The following is a 16,710-nucleotide window of genomic DNA, read 5'->3' on the forward strand; positions in this document are numbered from 1 at the left end:
TACTTTTCTGTAGATGATTTTTACCTTCAAATACATTGATTTTATTTTATTTGTTATTTTTAAAAAATATTCTTCTTCTTCTTTTTTTTTAAGTAATCTCTGCACCCAACATGGGGCTCACACTCAAGAGCTTGAGATCAAGAGTTTGTGTGCTTCACTGCCCCTCAAATAAATTGATTTTAGTATCAAACTTTTATTAAGTGACATGTATTGGTCACTATACTAGGCATGCTAAAAGAATACAAATGGTATAAAATTAAAGTCCCTACATCCTCCTGTGAAAAGATAAAGCATATCTGGATGAAGATTGTAACAATAGTTGCAGCATACTTAAAAACGCATCTTTATTGTAAAATGCTGTCTAAATTGGAATACTTGGGACACTGGCTGTGGAAGGAACCCTGGAGTTCACAAGACCTCTTATTCACTGTCTGCTATCTATCATGTGCCTTATAGAAAATCAATCTCTCTAAACCTTATTTTTTATCGTTTTAGTGACATCTGACAGTTGCATAGTCTTACCGAATAGTTGATCAGTTGGTTTATTTAACAATTATAGTAGATTCTGTACTAGGCACTGGGAATACATTGAAACATAAGTTGTAATCTCTGTCCCGGAGTTGCTTATACTAGTGTTGGTACTTTGTGAATAAATGTATTATATGCTAGACAAGTGTTATAATGGAAGTACTGCATAAAATGCTTTGGGAACTCAGAACAGAATAACTAATTCTGCCCAAGGCTATTAGAATAGGCTTTTGAAAGATGGTGTCCTTCAGCCAGGCCTTGAAAAACTGGTAGGAATTTGCCTGTTGGACAAAGAAGAGGTGAAGGGCAGTTCAGGAAGAGAGAAGAACAGATATAAAAGATTAGAACTAGGGAAATAGGATGTGTATTTGAAAGAAATGGCTTATGAGGAGGCCAGAATGCAGAGTATGGGAAGAATGGAGTGACTGGAAATGAGGCCATAAAAGTAAAATGGGGTCACATCGTGAAAGAGATTGAATGGCAGTTTGGTTTGGTAATTGAGAATATGGACTTTGGAAAAAGACCTTAATTCAAAACCTGGCTATGCCACTCTGAACAGATCAGATTGGTGGTAAGATTAAGTTCTTAACCTCTTATGTTTCTTTGTCATTATCTATTTTATTATCCCTAAAAGAAGAACTGACTATCCTGATTTTATAAAGCTGTTAAGGATTAAAGCCAGTAGGCTTTTACCACATGGTAAGCACCTACAAATGGTTGTTGTGGTTATTATTATTATACGACGTTTGAATTTTATCCTATGCTCAATATAGGGCTACTAAAGAGTTTTTTTTTTTTTGTTTTTTTTTTTTTTAAGATTTTATTTATTTATCTGACAGAGATCACAAGTAGGCAGAGAGGCAGGCAGGAGAGAGGAGGAAGCGGGCTCCCTGCTGAGCAGAGAACCCGATGCGGGGCTTGATCCCAGGACCCTGGGACCATGAGCTGAGCCGAAGGCAGTGACTTAACCCACTGAGCCACCCAGGCGCCCCTAGGGCTACTGAAGAGTTTTAAGCAGAGAAGTGTTTTAAGCAGAAGTGTAAACTTGAGAAAGAGAACTGTTAGTATGCATTGGAATAGGGAGATTGAGTAGTGGTAAAGAAGGGGACTACCTTGTTCTTTAGTAGGAGGAGTCATCCCACTTGGTAATGAGGCTGTAGGGAAAGAATGGGAGAGGGTGTTAGAGGTAACACCCAGGTTGTCACTTGATGGATGCCGGAGCTGCATTTCCTGAGGTTAAGAATCTCAGAGCAGAAACACATTTGTGGAGGAGAAGAGATTAGTTTTGGACTCATTGAGTTTGAGGTACCTGTAGGACACCTATTTGGAGATAATAGATAGGCATTTGAATATATGGTTTTGGAATTCAAGAGAAACCTCTGGGCTAGAGATCTAGATTTGAGAGTGAAGTTGGTGAAATGATGACAGTACACAAAGGGAGATTTGAGAGTGAGGTGAGAAAACTAAACAGAGCCCTGAAGACATGCAATATGAAGGTTGACATTGAGTAAGAGAAAGAATTAGCAAAGGAGCTTGTGGAGGAGTTGTCGGAGAATGGGATGAGAACAGAAAATGTAATATCAAAAAGGACATCAAAAAGGAAGATGCCAACAGTTTTGAATACTGCTGAGGGATCAAGCCAGATAGGACTTAAAATGAACTTAGATTTAGTGACAGATTGGTTACCTTTACTAGAGAAGTTTAGTGAAGCAGAAGCCAGTTTAGGGTTGTCTAGGAATAGGTGGGAGTAAAGAAATGGATATAATGTTGGTAATTCTTTAATGTAGTTTAGCAGTGAAAGGAAGAAGAGAGGTTCAAGACAGTAGCTAGAAAAAGACTTCTGGTTCAGCAAGTGTGTGTGTGTGTGTGTGTATGTGTGTTTGAGATCGAGGAGACTTAAACCTGTTTAAATCTTGATAAGAGGAACCATTGGAGAGGGGGGAAGGTAATTGATAATAGTTCCCTCAAAGAGGGTCTAAAGCACAGATAAAAGAACTTAAAGAGTGGGGAGGCAGGAGGCAAGGTAAAATGGTGGGTATAGATGTAAATGGGTTTGCCGATTTGGTGGCAGGAAATTGAGGGAGTTCTCATCTAAGCAGGAGGCAAGTCCTTACACTGTGTGTAGGGTAGTTAGGTAAGCTTGGAGATTTGAGAAGAGGGAGAAAACTTTGAAAGAGTCAGAGAATGGAAGAGTAAGTTCACTAGGAAAACTGTAAGATTGCTGCCCATTTGAGGAGAGAAATAGGGAGAGAATCTCAAGTAGACTCCCTGCTGAGGATGGAGCCCAATGCAGGCTCAATCTCACAACCCCGAGATCATGACCTGAGCCAAAATCAAGAGTCACATGCTTAACTGACTGAGCCACCCAGGTGCTCCGGAGAGGAAATCTTTTAACTCAAGTGCCAAAGTCTTCAGTTTACATCCTGGATGTGAGTGGAAAATGATTATCATGTGGGTGAATATAGGATGGTACACCCGATGACTTTGGACCTCAGCAAGACAGGGGTTTCTGCAAAGGCACAGAGGAGGAACAGCTGACAAATAGTAGTGGGAATTCTGGTTAGGTATGGGAAGACAAGCTGCTGTCTGTTAAGAGGATGGGGTGAGGGGTGGGAGTTCCAGATAGCACGTTGCAAGGGCTTGGAAGGAGAATAGGAGTTAGGAGTAAGCAACTGAATTATGGGGGGGAAGGAAGTACTAGTTTTGAGAGGGATAGTGAAGTACAGGAGGAGCTTACATCTTTGACAGTGACTGGGGAGGTAGGAATGTGAGGTGTTAATGGATGTGATTCAGGCATGGGTCAGGGGGCATCACGGTTTGGTCATGGCTTACAGGAAGGCCAAGCGTGTTGTGTAGTCTTTAGAATGGACAGCAGCAGTCATGAGGAGAAGCAGCTTGGCAGCTTAGTCCAATATTGGGATAGGAGGTTATAGTAGATGATGCCACATGTGGCAGGAAGGATGAATAGGGGTGGCCACTGACCTTCCATATCTGCCTTTCTTCCCATTTCCAGGCCTCATGGCATCCTGATTTGGCTGATACTTAGCTCTGTGGGTTTTTGTCATTAATCCGGTACCAACTCACATACATGCTTGTAGCTTGTTGCTGCGGTGCTTAAGTGGGTAGTGATACTCTCGAATAGAAGAAATTGAAGGGAAGGGACAGGCATCTGAAAACTAGATTGAGATGCTTCATAGGAGGGGAGTGTAGACAAGTACAGACTTGGGAGCATCTACATATAGGGTTGGAGAAGCTGGAGTATGTAGATTGAAGATGTAGGGCTCGATCTCAGGACCCTGAGATCATGACCAGAGCTAAAACCAAGAGTCAGATGCCCAACCAACTGAACCACCCTGGTGCCCTCTCTCTAGAGTTTTAAAAAATATTCTCTCTCTGGTTCCATCTGACCTTTCTAGCCCTACTTCTACCAGTCCTATTTTGCTTCCTCCTCACTGAATCTAAACAGGCTCCCTGGCACCTAGGTTATCTACTACAATCTGTTATTCCATTTCCTAACCATACTCTGTACTTTCCTTCCTCTCATAGTTCTCTTTTCCTCTTCTACTTGGTGAAATTCTTCTCATTGTTCAGTATATGTTTATATGGCCCCATTCTCAGGCAGATATAGTCATTGCTTCCTATGTTTCCCAAAGTATTTTGTGCATAACATCCTTTACACAATTTAAAAAGTGACTTTACATGTGTTCCTTATGAGTCTACCTGATAGAATTTACCAATAAGCTAAGTTTTTCCTAAATTTTAATATGCATCAGAATCTCTTAGATGTAAAAAAAATTAGATGCCCCAGAAAGTTTGAGTCTGTAGATTTAGGGTTGAGCCTAGGAATCTGCTCCTCTACTTCCCCAGTAAGTATGTTAGTTACTTCTGATAGAGGTTGTCCAAGGACCAATTAATGAATAAATTCCTTCAGGGCAAGGGCTGCAGTATACCCACTTTTGTGTTTTCGGAGCCAGTCATGTAGATGGCGCTAAGTAAATGTTTCTAAAATGAATGGTTTAGTGAGGAAGGTCTTCTAGCATATAGTGTTTGAGTTGAGGTTCAAGTTCTTTAAAAGGTGTAAGACACAGCATAAGACATTTCTCAAGTTGTTTTCAGAACACTACCTTTAGGACATGCCTTGTGGAAAAGAGTTTTTGGTGGTCAGATGCTTTTGGAAAATGCGGCCTATTGGATCTGCACCTTCCACCTTCTGAAGGCACACTAGCATATTCAGGCTTCTGAGAAGTTCTGTGGCAAAGAAAACCTTTTTCACCCCAGACATATAAAACTTTTTCACTAAGTGCTTCCCCCACTCTCATTTTTAGATAATACCTTTTCATATCCTGTAGAACTAAATGTTCTGATGTATTCTCTTTGGGAACTGTTCACATAAGCAAACATAGAGCCAGAAGAACTGGCAGTTTATGCAGGTGATCTTTACTTGCCTAGGCTGATCTAGAAAATAAGAGATAAAGGAACTGGGGAATAGTAACGGAAAGACATTTTTTCATAGTAGACCGGATTTTTGTCTTTTATAGTTGCTCTAAATTGTCATGTTTAGTTAGAAGTTTTGATGATTTTCAGTAGTGAGAAATAACTTAAAAGCAGCATAGATGGGTTTGAGAATGGAAGGCTTGGATTCAGGTAATGACTATTGAAATGCAAAAGAAGATAGTAAAGTGCAAGATGGATCAAAGAGTGCAGAATCTGGTAACTAAATCTGGAAAAAGGATTTGGATATTTTAATTCAAAGTTCTAAGTAGCTTGCATACTTTTTGGCTATATAATTAGACTACTAAAGTGAGAAACACATTGTATCATTGACAGTTGAAAAGATGTGTAACAGAGAATAGTTCCTGTAAGTTTTCAATATTTGATTTTGTTTATTTTGTTTGTGGTTTGTATTTCTTCTAGTAGGATAAAATTTATCATAGTGGTTTATCGTCTATATGGAAATAAAAATTGTTAAATTGATTATCATAGACAAAATTATGTCGAAAGTTCTTCTGGAAAAATTAGATTCTTCTCTTTTTTTTTTTTTAAGATTTTATTTATTTATTTGACAGACAGAGATCACAAGTAGGCAGAGAGGCAGGCAGAGAGAGAGAGAGAGGAGGAAGCAGGCTCCCTGCCGAGCAGAAAGCCCGATGTGGGGCTCGATCCCAGGACCCTGGGATCATGACCTGAGCTGAAGGCAGAGGCTTTAACCCACTGAGCCACCCAGGTGCCCCTAGATTATTCTCTTTAATGAAATGGGAAGCTGTAGGACATGTAGTCAGCTCTGCATGATTCCATTTGAGAGGCTTGTTTATCAGAAACTGGTTAGTGCTGTCAAAGCTAGGCACATCTTTATATTATAATGCATTTAATTTAGACTGTGGGGAAATTCTCCGATAGTATATATTATGAAGCAGGTACCTTAGGCCTTGAGAGTCATAGAATATTTATACTTAAGGTAAAATAGAAAGTCTGCTTTTTTCACTCATTTATACTGGAGGGCTTAAAATAATTATCAAGGAGACTATTATAAGATTAACATTTTTTGTAATAAGTTAATTCCCATAAAACATTTTACAGTGCTTCCTGGAATGGTAATGTTCATATCCTGTGAGCAGAGTTAGTTTGGAGACTTAGACTTCTACCACTGAACCCATTTCTTGAAAAATAAGATGGTACAATTGATGACAGAAATGAATATCAGAAAGCTAAGTAAAAGCAGAGAAATCTTTCTGATAGGGCCTTAATACTTCTTCCTTTTTTATTTTTTTTTTTTCAGACAAATGACCATGGAAACAATTGAATCTCAGCAGGATGGAAGTGTAACAGAGTCTGTGGCTGAGAGTGAATCTGCTCATATGCAGACCCAGACTGGTCAAAATTCAATCCCTACTTTAGCTCAGGTAAATTTAATGTAGGCAATAGGCAGGCACTGATGAAAGTGAAACTCTGTGGAAATAAGTATGTGCAGATTCTGTTTTCTTGAAGTTGATCTTAAGTTTACCCTGTTTCCTGGTTATCAGCCATTCTTACTGATTTGATTTCAAAGAGACAATATGTATTTGAGTTACTTTGCCTCGTAACAGACACTTTTCAGTGCTCCCTCCACCACCACTGCTATGCAAAAGGAAAAACAAAAACCTGCCCACATATGTAACCCTCAAATTACTGTTTCAGAAGGTTGGTAATTCCAAGTTGGTATAGTCTTAACTTCTCAGCTGGAAATACTACAGAAATCTTACATTTGCCTAGTATATATTTGGTTTGAGCTTTACTTCCTTTTTAGTTAGGTCTTTGAATTGGTTTCATTTAGAGACCACCAGTATGAGTTAGTGCCTGATTTTCAGCTCTTAAAACTTATTTCTGAGATATTTATAAAAATATGTAGTAAAAGCAAACACATTCTTTTATTTAGTTTGTCACGTATTTTTTGAGTACCTACTGGCTCTCAGCACTATTTAGATACATGGAGAAATGTAGTTTTTGGTCTTAAATATCTCATGGTTTAGTAGGGAAGACAGGTACTTGAATGATAGCTCCAACAATATAAGAAGTGCTATAAAATGTTAGGAGGGAGCAGCCAGGTGACCAGGAGTACTTTATGGAGGATTTGCTTTTGAGCTAGATATAAAGGATCAGTAGGAGTTTACCACGTGGACAAGGATAGGGAAGCATATTCTAGGCCAGGGAAGAGAGTGTGCAGAGGCACGAAGCCAGACTCTCGAGAAACTATGGGTAGAGGGGCTAACTGGAGCCTGACATCTGGGCTGGGAAGTTGAGCTGGTAAATGTAAGCAGAGGTTGTATACATTTGAGAGTGTAGAGTGTCCTGGATTCTAAATATTCTTGAAGTACAGTGTTCCCTGTGTTTAGAACACTAATATTTGTGTGGACTATGTGGGGGTTGGATTGGAAGTCAACCAGCCAGTTGTGGAGACACCTTTTGTGTGGAGTCACAGTAGTGTGGGATACAGTGCAGTCGTGAGATTTTCACAGTATCTTGAAGGGAGGAGAGAGAGGACCCATATGGCTGACTGGAGGTCCAGGGGAAATACCAGGTACTTCCTGGGTTGTCTCATGCCAGACAGGTTCCTGTGAGGTCTCTTCTTTCCCAAGACTGGCCCCAAACACCCAGCCTGCTTTTCTTTCCTCATAAGAGCTCCCTGGGGGTTTTCTCACAAGTATTCTGTGAAGCTGCATCTCCCTGGCAACACCCTTCTTTGTTACCCCAGAATACAGGCACGCAGACCTTTTGCTATTTAAAGGGGTGAGGGGAGCAGCCTTTTTCTTATTAAAAAAATGTATGTTCATTGTAGAAAATTAACAAAACATATATTATTATAAAGAAGAAAATAAAAACTACCCATAATCTTAACATCCAGAGATTTTGGGTATATGTCTTTTAGTCTTAGGGTCTTACAAAAAGAATACAATACACATATCTTTTTTCATAAATTTGCCATCTTCTAGAGTTTTTATCACTATGATTCCTGATCTTTAATTCTGCCCTTATTTGCTGAAGTGGTAGTTGAAAGCAAATCTTCCTTTTGCCTCCACTCTCCTCTCTTTAGGTGCTGGCTCACTGACCCTCACATAGCCTTCTCTCCCTCCTCTGGGCCTGCACAGTCAAAACAATATATCTCCATTGTTTAAAAATGATAATTTGCAATCCTGAGGACCTTTAGCCTGGGTGACAACCAGCTCTGTGAGCGTCAGTCAGAAGTTACTAAAGAGTTCCAGTAATATGAAGTTTAAAAAATAACCTTTGATTTATGAGCGTTTGGAATTGAATAGGAGTCCAGTGAATAGAAACTAGGTTTTCATAGCTAGGAGAAGTAAGAGGGAGAGGAGGTAGAAATTGGAAGTATAGATTCTTCAAGAAATTTTTCTGTGAAATAATAGAGAAAGATGAGTCTGTGAAACAAAGGGGTGAGGACAGGAGTGTGGCAAAGTGAAGTGTTTTGAGGAAAGTGGAAGGAGAGAGAGAGACATGAGAAGGCTGAATCAGATCTAGGAAAAAAACCTGTGGTTTGCATTTATAATGCTTTCTTCTTTAAAAATCTCAACCATTCAAATGTTGGTATTTATTAAATCTGGAGAGCAAGTTCATGGACTTGCTATGGTATTTATTTTCTATATATCTTAAGGGTCTGATCAAAGGACAAATGGTTTTTGTCTTTCACATATTAGGAATGTTAGGAGATCAAGAAGTAATCTGTGTGCTGATTCATTGATTACTTTGGTTAACTAAGAGTTATCCTCTGTGCCATGCACAGATCATGATTTTTTGAAAAATTAGGACAAATTCTTAGCAGTCAAAATTTTCTAAACATAATTAGATTCTAAACGGTTAGGTTCTTATGATGCCTGAAGCTGTTAATTTGTGAGTATTCATTATGATGTGATATTATGTGATAAAAGCATTAGGAAATCAGATTGAAATCTTTATTAAACCTATATGTACCTGGTGGTGGGTATTATGGAGGGCACGTATTGCATGGAGCACTAGGTGTGGTACATAAACAATGAATTCTGTTACACTGAAAAGAAATTAAAAAAAAACCTATAATGTATGCTAAAAGTGACTCTTCTGAATAATTCCTGATGTCCTTGTATACTTGATACTTGTTTCATTTTTTTCAAAAAGGACGGTTTGGTATAGGTAGGACTTTATAACACTTAATTTCCTTTTTACATGGTCAAATTGTCATTAACTAGTGTGGGCACAAAAGGTGTGACAAAAAGATTCAGTCAGTTTCATCCTTTGTATCTGGTCATTTGAGAGTAGTAGTTTTGAGCACCATGGACTTTCTAAAGCTTCTGCCCATCAGGGTTACTCTGAAATCATCACATTCAGGAAGATCTGACAACTCGAGGCTGCTCTTGGCCCTCAGGCCTCCATGTGCACCAAACGAGACTAGAGTTTTAAGTTTCCAGTTTTCTGTTTTATAACTTCCCAGATATAAATGGAATCTTTCCCTTCTACCTGCAGTCAAAAGTAAATAGAAGTCACAGTGGTGATAATGTCAAAGAGCTGAAAGCAGGATTTGCCTTAAACAGATCCTGAGGGTGACAGATAGTTGAGGTTAAATCGTGACTTGGCTTTCTTCTTGCCTGAGATATTTTTTATGTTGATTTATTTTTAATTGAAGCTGCTTTCTTGTTTGTTAAGTGTATGTATTGCTATGTAAGACTACTTTCTATTCCCCTGTGCCCCTGGAAAAACAACTGGTAATAAATTGGAGAGTTTACTTTAAATAACCAAGCCAGGAGGAAACCCTGTCCAAAAGCCAAGATGGTGGAAAGCAAAATAAATAAATAAATAAATAAATAAATAAATCTATCTATATCTATCTATCTATCTATATATAGATATATATATGTATGTATATTATATACAAATATATATGTATGTTATATACAAGTAGTTTTAAATAGCCACATATCCTCTGGAAATAATATAATCCTTAAATGGGTAATTAAACTTTCTTTTTTTTTTTTTTTTAAAGATTTTATTTATTTGACAGACAGAGATCACAAGTAGGCAGAGAGGCAGGCAGAGGGAGAGGGAGAAGCAGACTCCCTGTTGAGCAGAGAGCCTGATGTGGGGGGGGATCATGACCTGAGCCAAAGGCAGAGGCTTTAACCCACTGAGCCACCCAGGCGCCCTAAACTTTCTTTTATAATGTAAGATTTCAAACATATACAAGGTAGGATAATGCTATGTATATAAATTTATGTATACATAAACTTGATAATTACTAAGATTTTGTAGCCTCATCTATCTTCTTTTTTTTTCTGTTTGTTAAAGTATTTTAAGCAACTCTGCAGATCTCAGACATGTCATTTTACTCCTACTTACTTCTGCGTATGCAACTTATAAAAGATTATAGACATTTTTTTATGTAACCAAATGTCACTGTCATACCTAATAAAATGAAGCATAATTCCTTACAATGATACGCACTTCTTGTTCACATTTCCCCATTTATTTCACAAATGTGTAATCTACTCTGAAAGTAAGAGTGAGGACACCCTGAACTTTTCTTGTTGGATGTCCCTTGGGAGTTGTTAATGTCTCCAGAAGATGTGGATAGGCAAAGTAATCCTCATGGAGCCGCTGGAAAGGATGTGCTTTAAAACCAGCTTTCCAAAGCTTCATGCCTAGTAGCTGCTGCTGAAGCCTGTGGGCACCTCACCTCTCAAAGCTAAATAACTCTTTTTTATAAATGACCAGTTCTCTAGGTGTCAGCAAAGGTGAAAAAAGCGAAGCAGGGAGTCCTAGAGCTTGAAGCTCTAGAGATTATCAGGGTCAGCACAGTGCCTGAAGAGAATGTGTTCTAATATAAACATTAATCTTCCCACAGACCTGTGTGTTTTTGGAAATGAGATTATAGGGAGCAGAGAAAACCACTCGGGAATGTTGTTCAAGGATTATACTCTGCTAATCTCCTTTTTTATGCTGTCTGTTCTAAATGCAAATAGTATGTAAAGGAGCGCCTCAGAATAAAGCCGGCCTTGGCATGCAGTGAGGGATTGAAGTAGGAATGATTTAACAAAGGATACATTTTAATGTATGAGTTGTATGTTTTCTGTTTCAGTCTGGTGGGAAATTAGAATGACGTTTCTCATTACTTTGGCTGGCTGTGCCAAAAATCCATCTTCTTGGTTCTAAGTAGGACCAGGAAGGATGTGGATGAGTATCAGAAAACAGAACAAAAATGCAACATTTGCTATTGATAATGGGTCAGCAACATCATATTTGTATATTAAAGATGGTCTGCATTGTGTTTTGTTGATCTGGTATATCTACTGCCAGCTAAGTAGATATAATTTAAGCTTAGTGTTCAATTGAATCTTGTTTTTTATTTCAACATACTAATTCCCTTACTTGAGTGACTTTTGCAGAAAGAGAAAAATGTTCTTAAGATTTTGAGGTAAAAATTTTTCATTTCAGTATTGACTTTCTATTGCTCCTTATTTTTTTGTATTCCTTCCTCTGGCTCTTTTTCATTGCTTTAATTTTTTTATATAATGTTTTACTTCACCTAGAATTCTCTCTAAAAATGAGCAAAAGTTGGAAGAAAAAGTAAAACTGAATTTTTTTCAGTAAATGCTAAATCTGTGTTGTATGATGTTCTTTAATCAACTAATTCAAGGAAATATACTGTTTTAAAATGTAACTCATTCTTGAAGGTAATTCAATGTATGAGGGACATAAAAGTAGTTGGTGAACTGCTAATAGCAGAGATTATTTTGTTCAATTTGAACAAGAATTTGTTATATATTTGTACTTGTATTTTGTAATTTTGTATGTGATAACACATTTCTTTAAAGGTTACTTTTTGGCTTTTGAATGCCCTCCGTTTTCATCTTAGTGATAATACTTTGAATAAAATTTGATATTTCAAAGATAATTTAAACAGATATAAAGGAATCAGCCAAATTTCAGAAAAAGATTTTATTTTTATACTTAAAATCAGAAAAATACATACAAATTAGTTTTAGTGTTGGAGAGATTGTTAAAGATTTTCTGTCATTTATAATGATTTTCTCTTTTTTTTTTTTTTTTTAAAGATTTTATTTATTTATTTGACAGACAGAGATCACAAGCAGGCAGGGAGGCAGGCAGAGAGAGAAGGAAGCAGGCTCTCCGCAGAGCAGAGAGCCCGATGTGGGGCTAGAGCCCGATGTGGGGCTCGATCCCAGGACGCTGGGATCATGACCTGAGCTGAAGGCAGAGGCTTTAACCCACTGAGCCACCCAGGCGCCCCTATAATGATTTTCGATGGGGTTTGGATACTTTTTGTTTGATGTTCCAAGTTCTTCATAGAGAGAGGTGATTTGTCACTAGCAATAATGGGAGAACAACTGAGTATAAACATAGTTATTCTTTTTACCCTTTTCTTTATGATTTCTTTTTTGTAGTAAAGTAGACTAGGGAAAGGTTTATAGGGGAGCTGTTGTTTAAGGGGTCTAGAATTTCAGATTTGCAAGATGAAAATGTTCTGAATAATCTGTTTCACAGCTGTGAATATTACTACTGAACTATATAAACTTAAAATGGTTAAGATGGTAAATTTTATTCTACATTATTTACCACAATAATGAAAAAAGAACAACGAAGGGAGTAGACATTGAAGTTTGAAGAAAAAGTGTGAATTTTTGTAGGTTCTACTTTGAATAATATTCAGTTATTTTTCTTTGCCTGATTTTAATTTTTAAAGTTACTACAAGCTTGGTAAACCCCAGACTGTTAAAAGAATTACATTTGTTAAAGGAATTACAAAACACAGAGGCTTTTGGAAATTTTCACTCTATTGATTAATTATGATGACATCTTAATAGTGTTCTTCAGAAATGAGAGTTTTCTGAGCCCTGGCAGAGAAAAATCTCTAGTGGTTCTCCAAAAAGACATGGGAGAGAAAAAAGCCTGCTTATGGTAGTGAATGTATTAGGTAGACACACTATCAGATAAAGATGATGCAAGCAGAAATAGTTCAGGAAAAAAATTTACCTTTAAATAGGTATGTTCTATATAGCAGTAAACTTCTATTTTGGCAGATAATAAATACCTTTATGTATTTGGTATCAGATATGTTAATACACTGTGATAGGTTTTGCTAGTGTAAGTTGGTCTCCTTGGGTCCTTAGAACTTTCTAGTTTTCCCTTTTTTAAGGGCTTATTTACTGCTTTCTACTTGGTGTAAGGAAAAAGAGTCAATGTATACATACATATACAGTTTGAATTAAATGTAGTTTGTTTACTTAAAAGTAGTGGTGCAAAGTATTTTTTGTAATATATTTTAACACTAAAGACACAAAATTATTTTTTTAAAAAGGTGTATTTATTTTAGAGAGAGAGAAAGAGAGCGTGAGTAGGGGGGCAGAGGGAGATAGAGAGAACCCCAAGCAGATTCCCTGCTGAGCGTGGAGCCTGACATGGGGCCCGATCCCACCACACTGAAATCACAACTGGAGCCAAAACCAAGAGTCAGCTGGCCAACTGAGCCCCCCCGTTTCCCTCAAAATTATTTTCCTAATGTTTATATATAGTTTTAAGTTAATACTTAATTGCCTGAATTCTTTGATTTTCATAGATTAAGATGAAGGAGATGAAGTGTGAAGTGCAAGTACAGTGCTTGGAATGTGCAATAATTGTTTGCTTTTATCATTCTACTAACTTGCCTCAAATGATTAGAATGGTAGCAATTAGGCCAGTGGTTGCAATTAGGCTTTAAGAGGAAGTGGCTTATGTTGTTTTAAAAGTATGTTGTATTAGGAATTCATTTCAAAGTAATATAACTCTACTTACTATGCTTAAACAGACCTTCAGAGGGTATAGAAAAGGAAAGCTACTGGGCACCTGGGTAACTCAGTCAGTTAAGTGCCAAGCAGAGAGCCCCAACCCAGGACCCTGAAATCATGACCTGAGCAGAAGGCAGAGGCTTAACCCACTGAGCCACCCAGGCCCCCGTACCTCTCATCTTTACTGGGAAAAAAGAAAGGTCGCAGTACATGCTCAATTAATTAGTCATCCTAAATGCCATGGGGCATCCTGCTCTGCAGGGAACCTGCTTCTCCCTCTACCTCCCTCCCTCTATTATGAATAAATAAAAAAATAAAATCTTAAAAAATTCGTAGTAGTTTTATATGCAACATTCTGATATGATGCCATGAACTTACTTTAAATGGTATATTTTATGCTCCTAAATTTTTGTACTTTGGATTTCTTTTATTTATATTTTTAAAAAGATTTTATTTATTTATTTGACAGACAGATCACAAGCAGGCAGAGAGGCAGGCAGAGAGAGAGGGGGAAGCAGGCTTCCTGCTGAGCAGAGAGCCCGATGCGGGGCTCGATCCCAGGACCCTGAGATCATGACCTGAGCAGAAGGCAGAGGCTTTAACCCACTGAGCCACCCAGGCGCCCCTGGATTTTTTTTAAAGGGATTTTTATATATTGCAGGAATTTCTTTATGCCATTTTGAGTCCGAAAATCTAAAATATAATCTATTACTAGATTTTACATTTCATATTAAGACCAGGTTTCATTATAATGCTTTTTTAGGTGCTTAATTCTTAGACTTGCCTGTGTATGAATTCTGACCTTTGGACTAAAACTGAAAAAACTTAAGGATGCAATTTAGACTAGCCATGTTTTGTCACTGATTCAGATTTTGACTTGTTTTTTTAATGTAAATCATGGGTTCTTCTTCACCTGAATTTTGGGAAGACTTTGAAAAGTATTTTATTATTACTTTTTTTAATTTTAAAAAATTATTTATTTGACAGAGAGAGAGAGAGATCACAAGTAGGCAGAGAGGCCGGCAGAGAGAGAGGAGGGGGGGGGGAAACAGGCTTCCTGCTGAGCAGAGAGCAGATGCAGGACTGGATCCCAGGACCCTCAGATCATGACCTGAGCTGAAGGCAGAGACTTAACCTGCTGAGCCACCCAGGCACTGGAAAAGTATTTTAACCTTCCAGATCAGAGGATTAATACTTGTAAATTGTTCTAAGTTCCAAATTCTTGACTAAATTACTTAAATGCAACAATAATAAGAATAACAAAAGTGGGTATTGAATACTCAGTCTGTGCCAGGCCTTTGACTCTGTCCTCACAACAACTTTGTAGAAAGATACTGCTTTCATTCCGCCTAGCAGTGGTGGAAAATAAGGTGTAGAGAGACTGAATGAATAACTTGTCTTAGGTCACACAGCTAGTAAGACGCAAGGCCAAAATTAGAACCCAGGCTATCTGGCTTTAGATTTAATCAAGCTCTCTACTCTTTATTGTAGAGTAATAAAGTATGTAATACAACCCTATGTAATACATAGGGTATTCAGTGTTGAACTGAACCATATAGAGGGCATTGCCTTGGAAATTCCATAACAATTGAATTTAATAATAAAAATAGGTTATATATTGTTATTTTATATGTACACATATATATTATGTATATATGTGTGTGTATATAGACACATAAGCAATACTATGCAGTACATGTTGTATATGTACTGTATATTGTTACTCCTTCATTCTTAAGTGGCAGATTAAGATAGTTCTGTATTTAGATCCCCACTCCGTTTCTGATCTGGGATATGTGAAGAGCATTAGAAAATTTAGATTTTATCCATTTTGATGTATTAGTAATTGTTTCCATATAATTTCTGGCATCAGTAACTATTCTATGTGTTGAACCATCACTCTGGGGCCAAGAGTATGAGAGCACCCAGAGCTTTAGTCTTACTTTTTATGAGATGATGAAGAAATCAGTCCCACTGCCTTTGGTAAAATCAATTTATTGGGTGTTTTCCTGGCAAGAAGCTAGTTACTTGTTATATCCATCAGATACGGGGCCAGAGTTGTTATTATTTTTTATGTGTGGTAAGAAAATAAATACAATCTGCAGTCCTGACCAGTTTAAGTGTACAGTTTAGTGGTGTTAGTAATACAGTGTTGTGAAACAGATCTCCAGAACATTTTCATCTTGCAAATCTAAAGCTCTATATCCATTAAACAAAAACTTTCTTAACACCCCTGCCTTCAGCCCTGGTAACTACCATTCTACCTTCTGTTTCTGTGAACCTAACTACTTATAGATACTTGATATGAGTGGATGCATCAGTATTTGTCTTTTTGTGACTAGCTTATTTCACTTAGCATAAGGTCCTCAAGGTTTATCTGTGTCAAACTCTGTGGTGGGATTTTTTTTCCTTTGTGAGGCTGAATAATATTCCTTTGTATGTATATACCACATTTTATTTACTATTGCTATTTTTAAAGAAATTTATTTATTATTTATTTATTTATTTTAAGATTTATTTATTTGACAGAGAGAGCTCACAAGTAGGCGGGGGGGGGGGGGGCGGAAAGCAGGCTCCCTGCTGAGCAGAGAGCCTGATGCGGGACTCAATCCCAGGACCCTGGGATCATGACCTGAGCCAAAGGCAGAGGCTTAACCCACTGAGCCACCCAGGCACCCCTCTTTATTTTTAAACTAATTTATATACCCAATGTGAACCTCAAATCCATGACTCCAAGATCAAGAGTCCTACAATCTTCTACATGAGCCAGCCAGATGCTACTATTACAGTTCTTAAGGGTTTTTGGTATTTTTGTTTTTTTAATTTTTATTTTTGCCAGTTCAGTAGTTTGTAGGACTTACACAAAGTTATTGATAGA

At 37.6% G+C, this 16,710-nt stretch overlaps 1 protein-coding gene across 10 annotated transcripts in view; it reads left to right on the forward strand.

The window, feature by feature from the left end:
• LOC111155537 (cAMP-responsive element modulator) overlaps nucleotides 1-16,710 on the forward strand; it is a 70,390-nt gene that overhangs the window by 11,679 nt on the left and 42,001 nt on the right. For all 10 annotated transcript variants that reach the window (XM_022515728.1, XM_022515716.1, XM_022515719.1 and 7 more), the window contains one exon: nucleotides 6,305-6,428. In XM_022515728.1, coding sequence (XP_022371436.1) covers nucleotides 6,305-6,428 — 124 coding nt within the window. The remainder of the gene's footprint in view (nucleotides 1-6,304; nucleotides 6,429-16,710) is intronic.

Source organism: Enhydra lutris, unplaced genomic scaffold, assembly GCF_002288905.1.
Source record: "Enhydra lutris kenyoni isolate GAN:26980312 unplaced genomic scaffold, ASM228890v2 scaffoldscaffold42, whole genome shotgun sequence".
In the NCBI taxonomy this organism is placed as follows: Eukaryota; Metazoa; Chordata; class Mammalia; order Carnivora; family Mustelidae; genus Enhydra; species Enhydra lutris.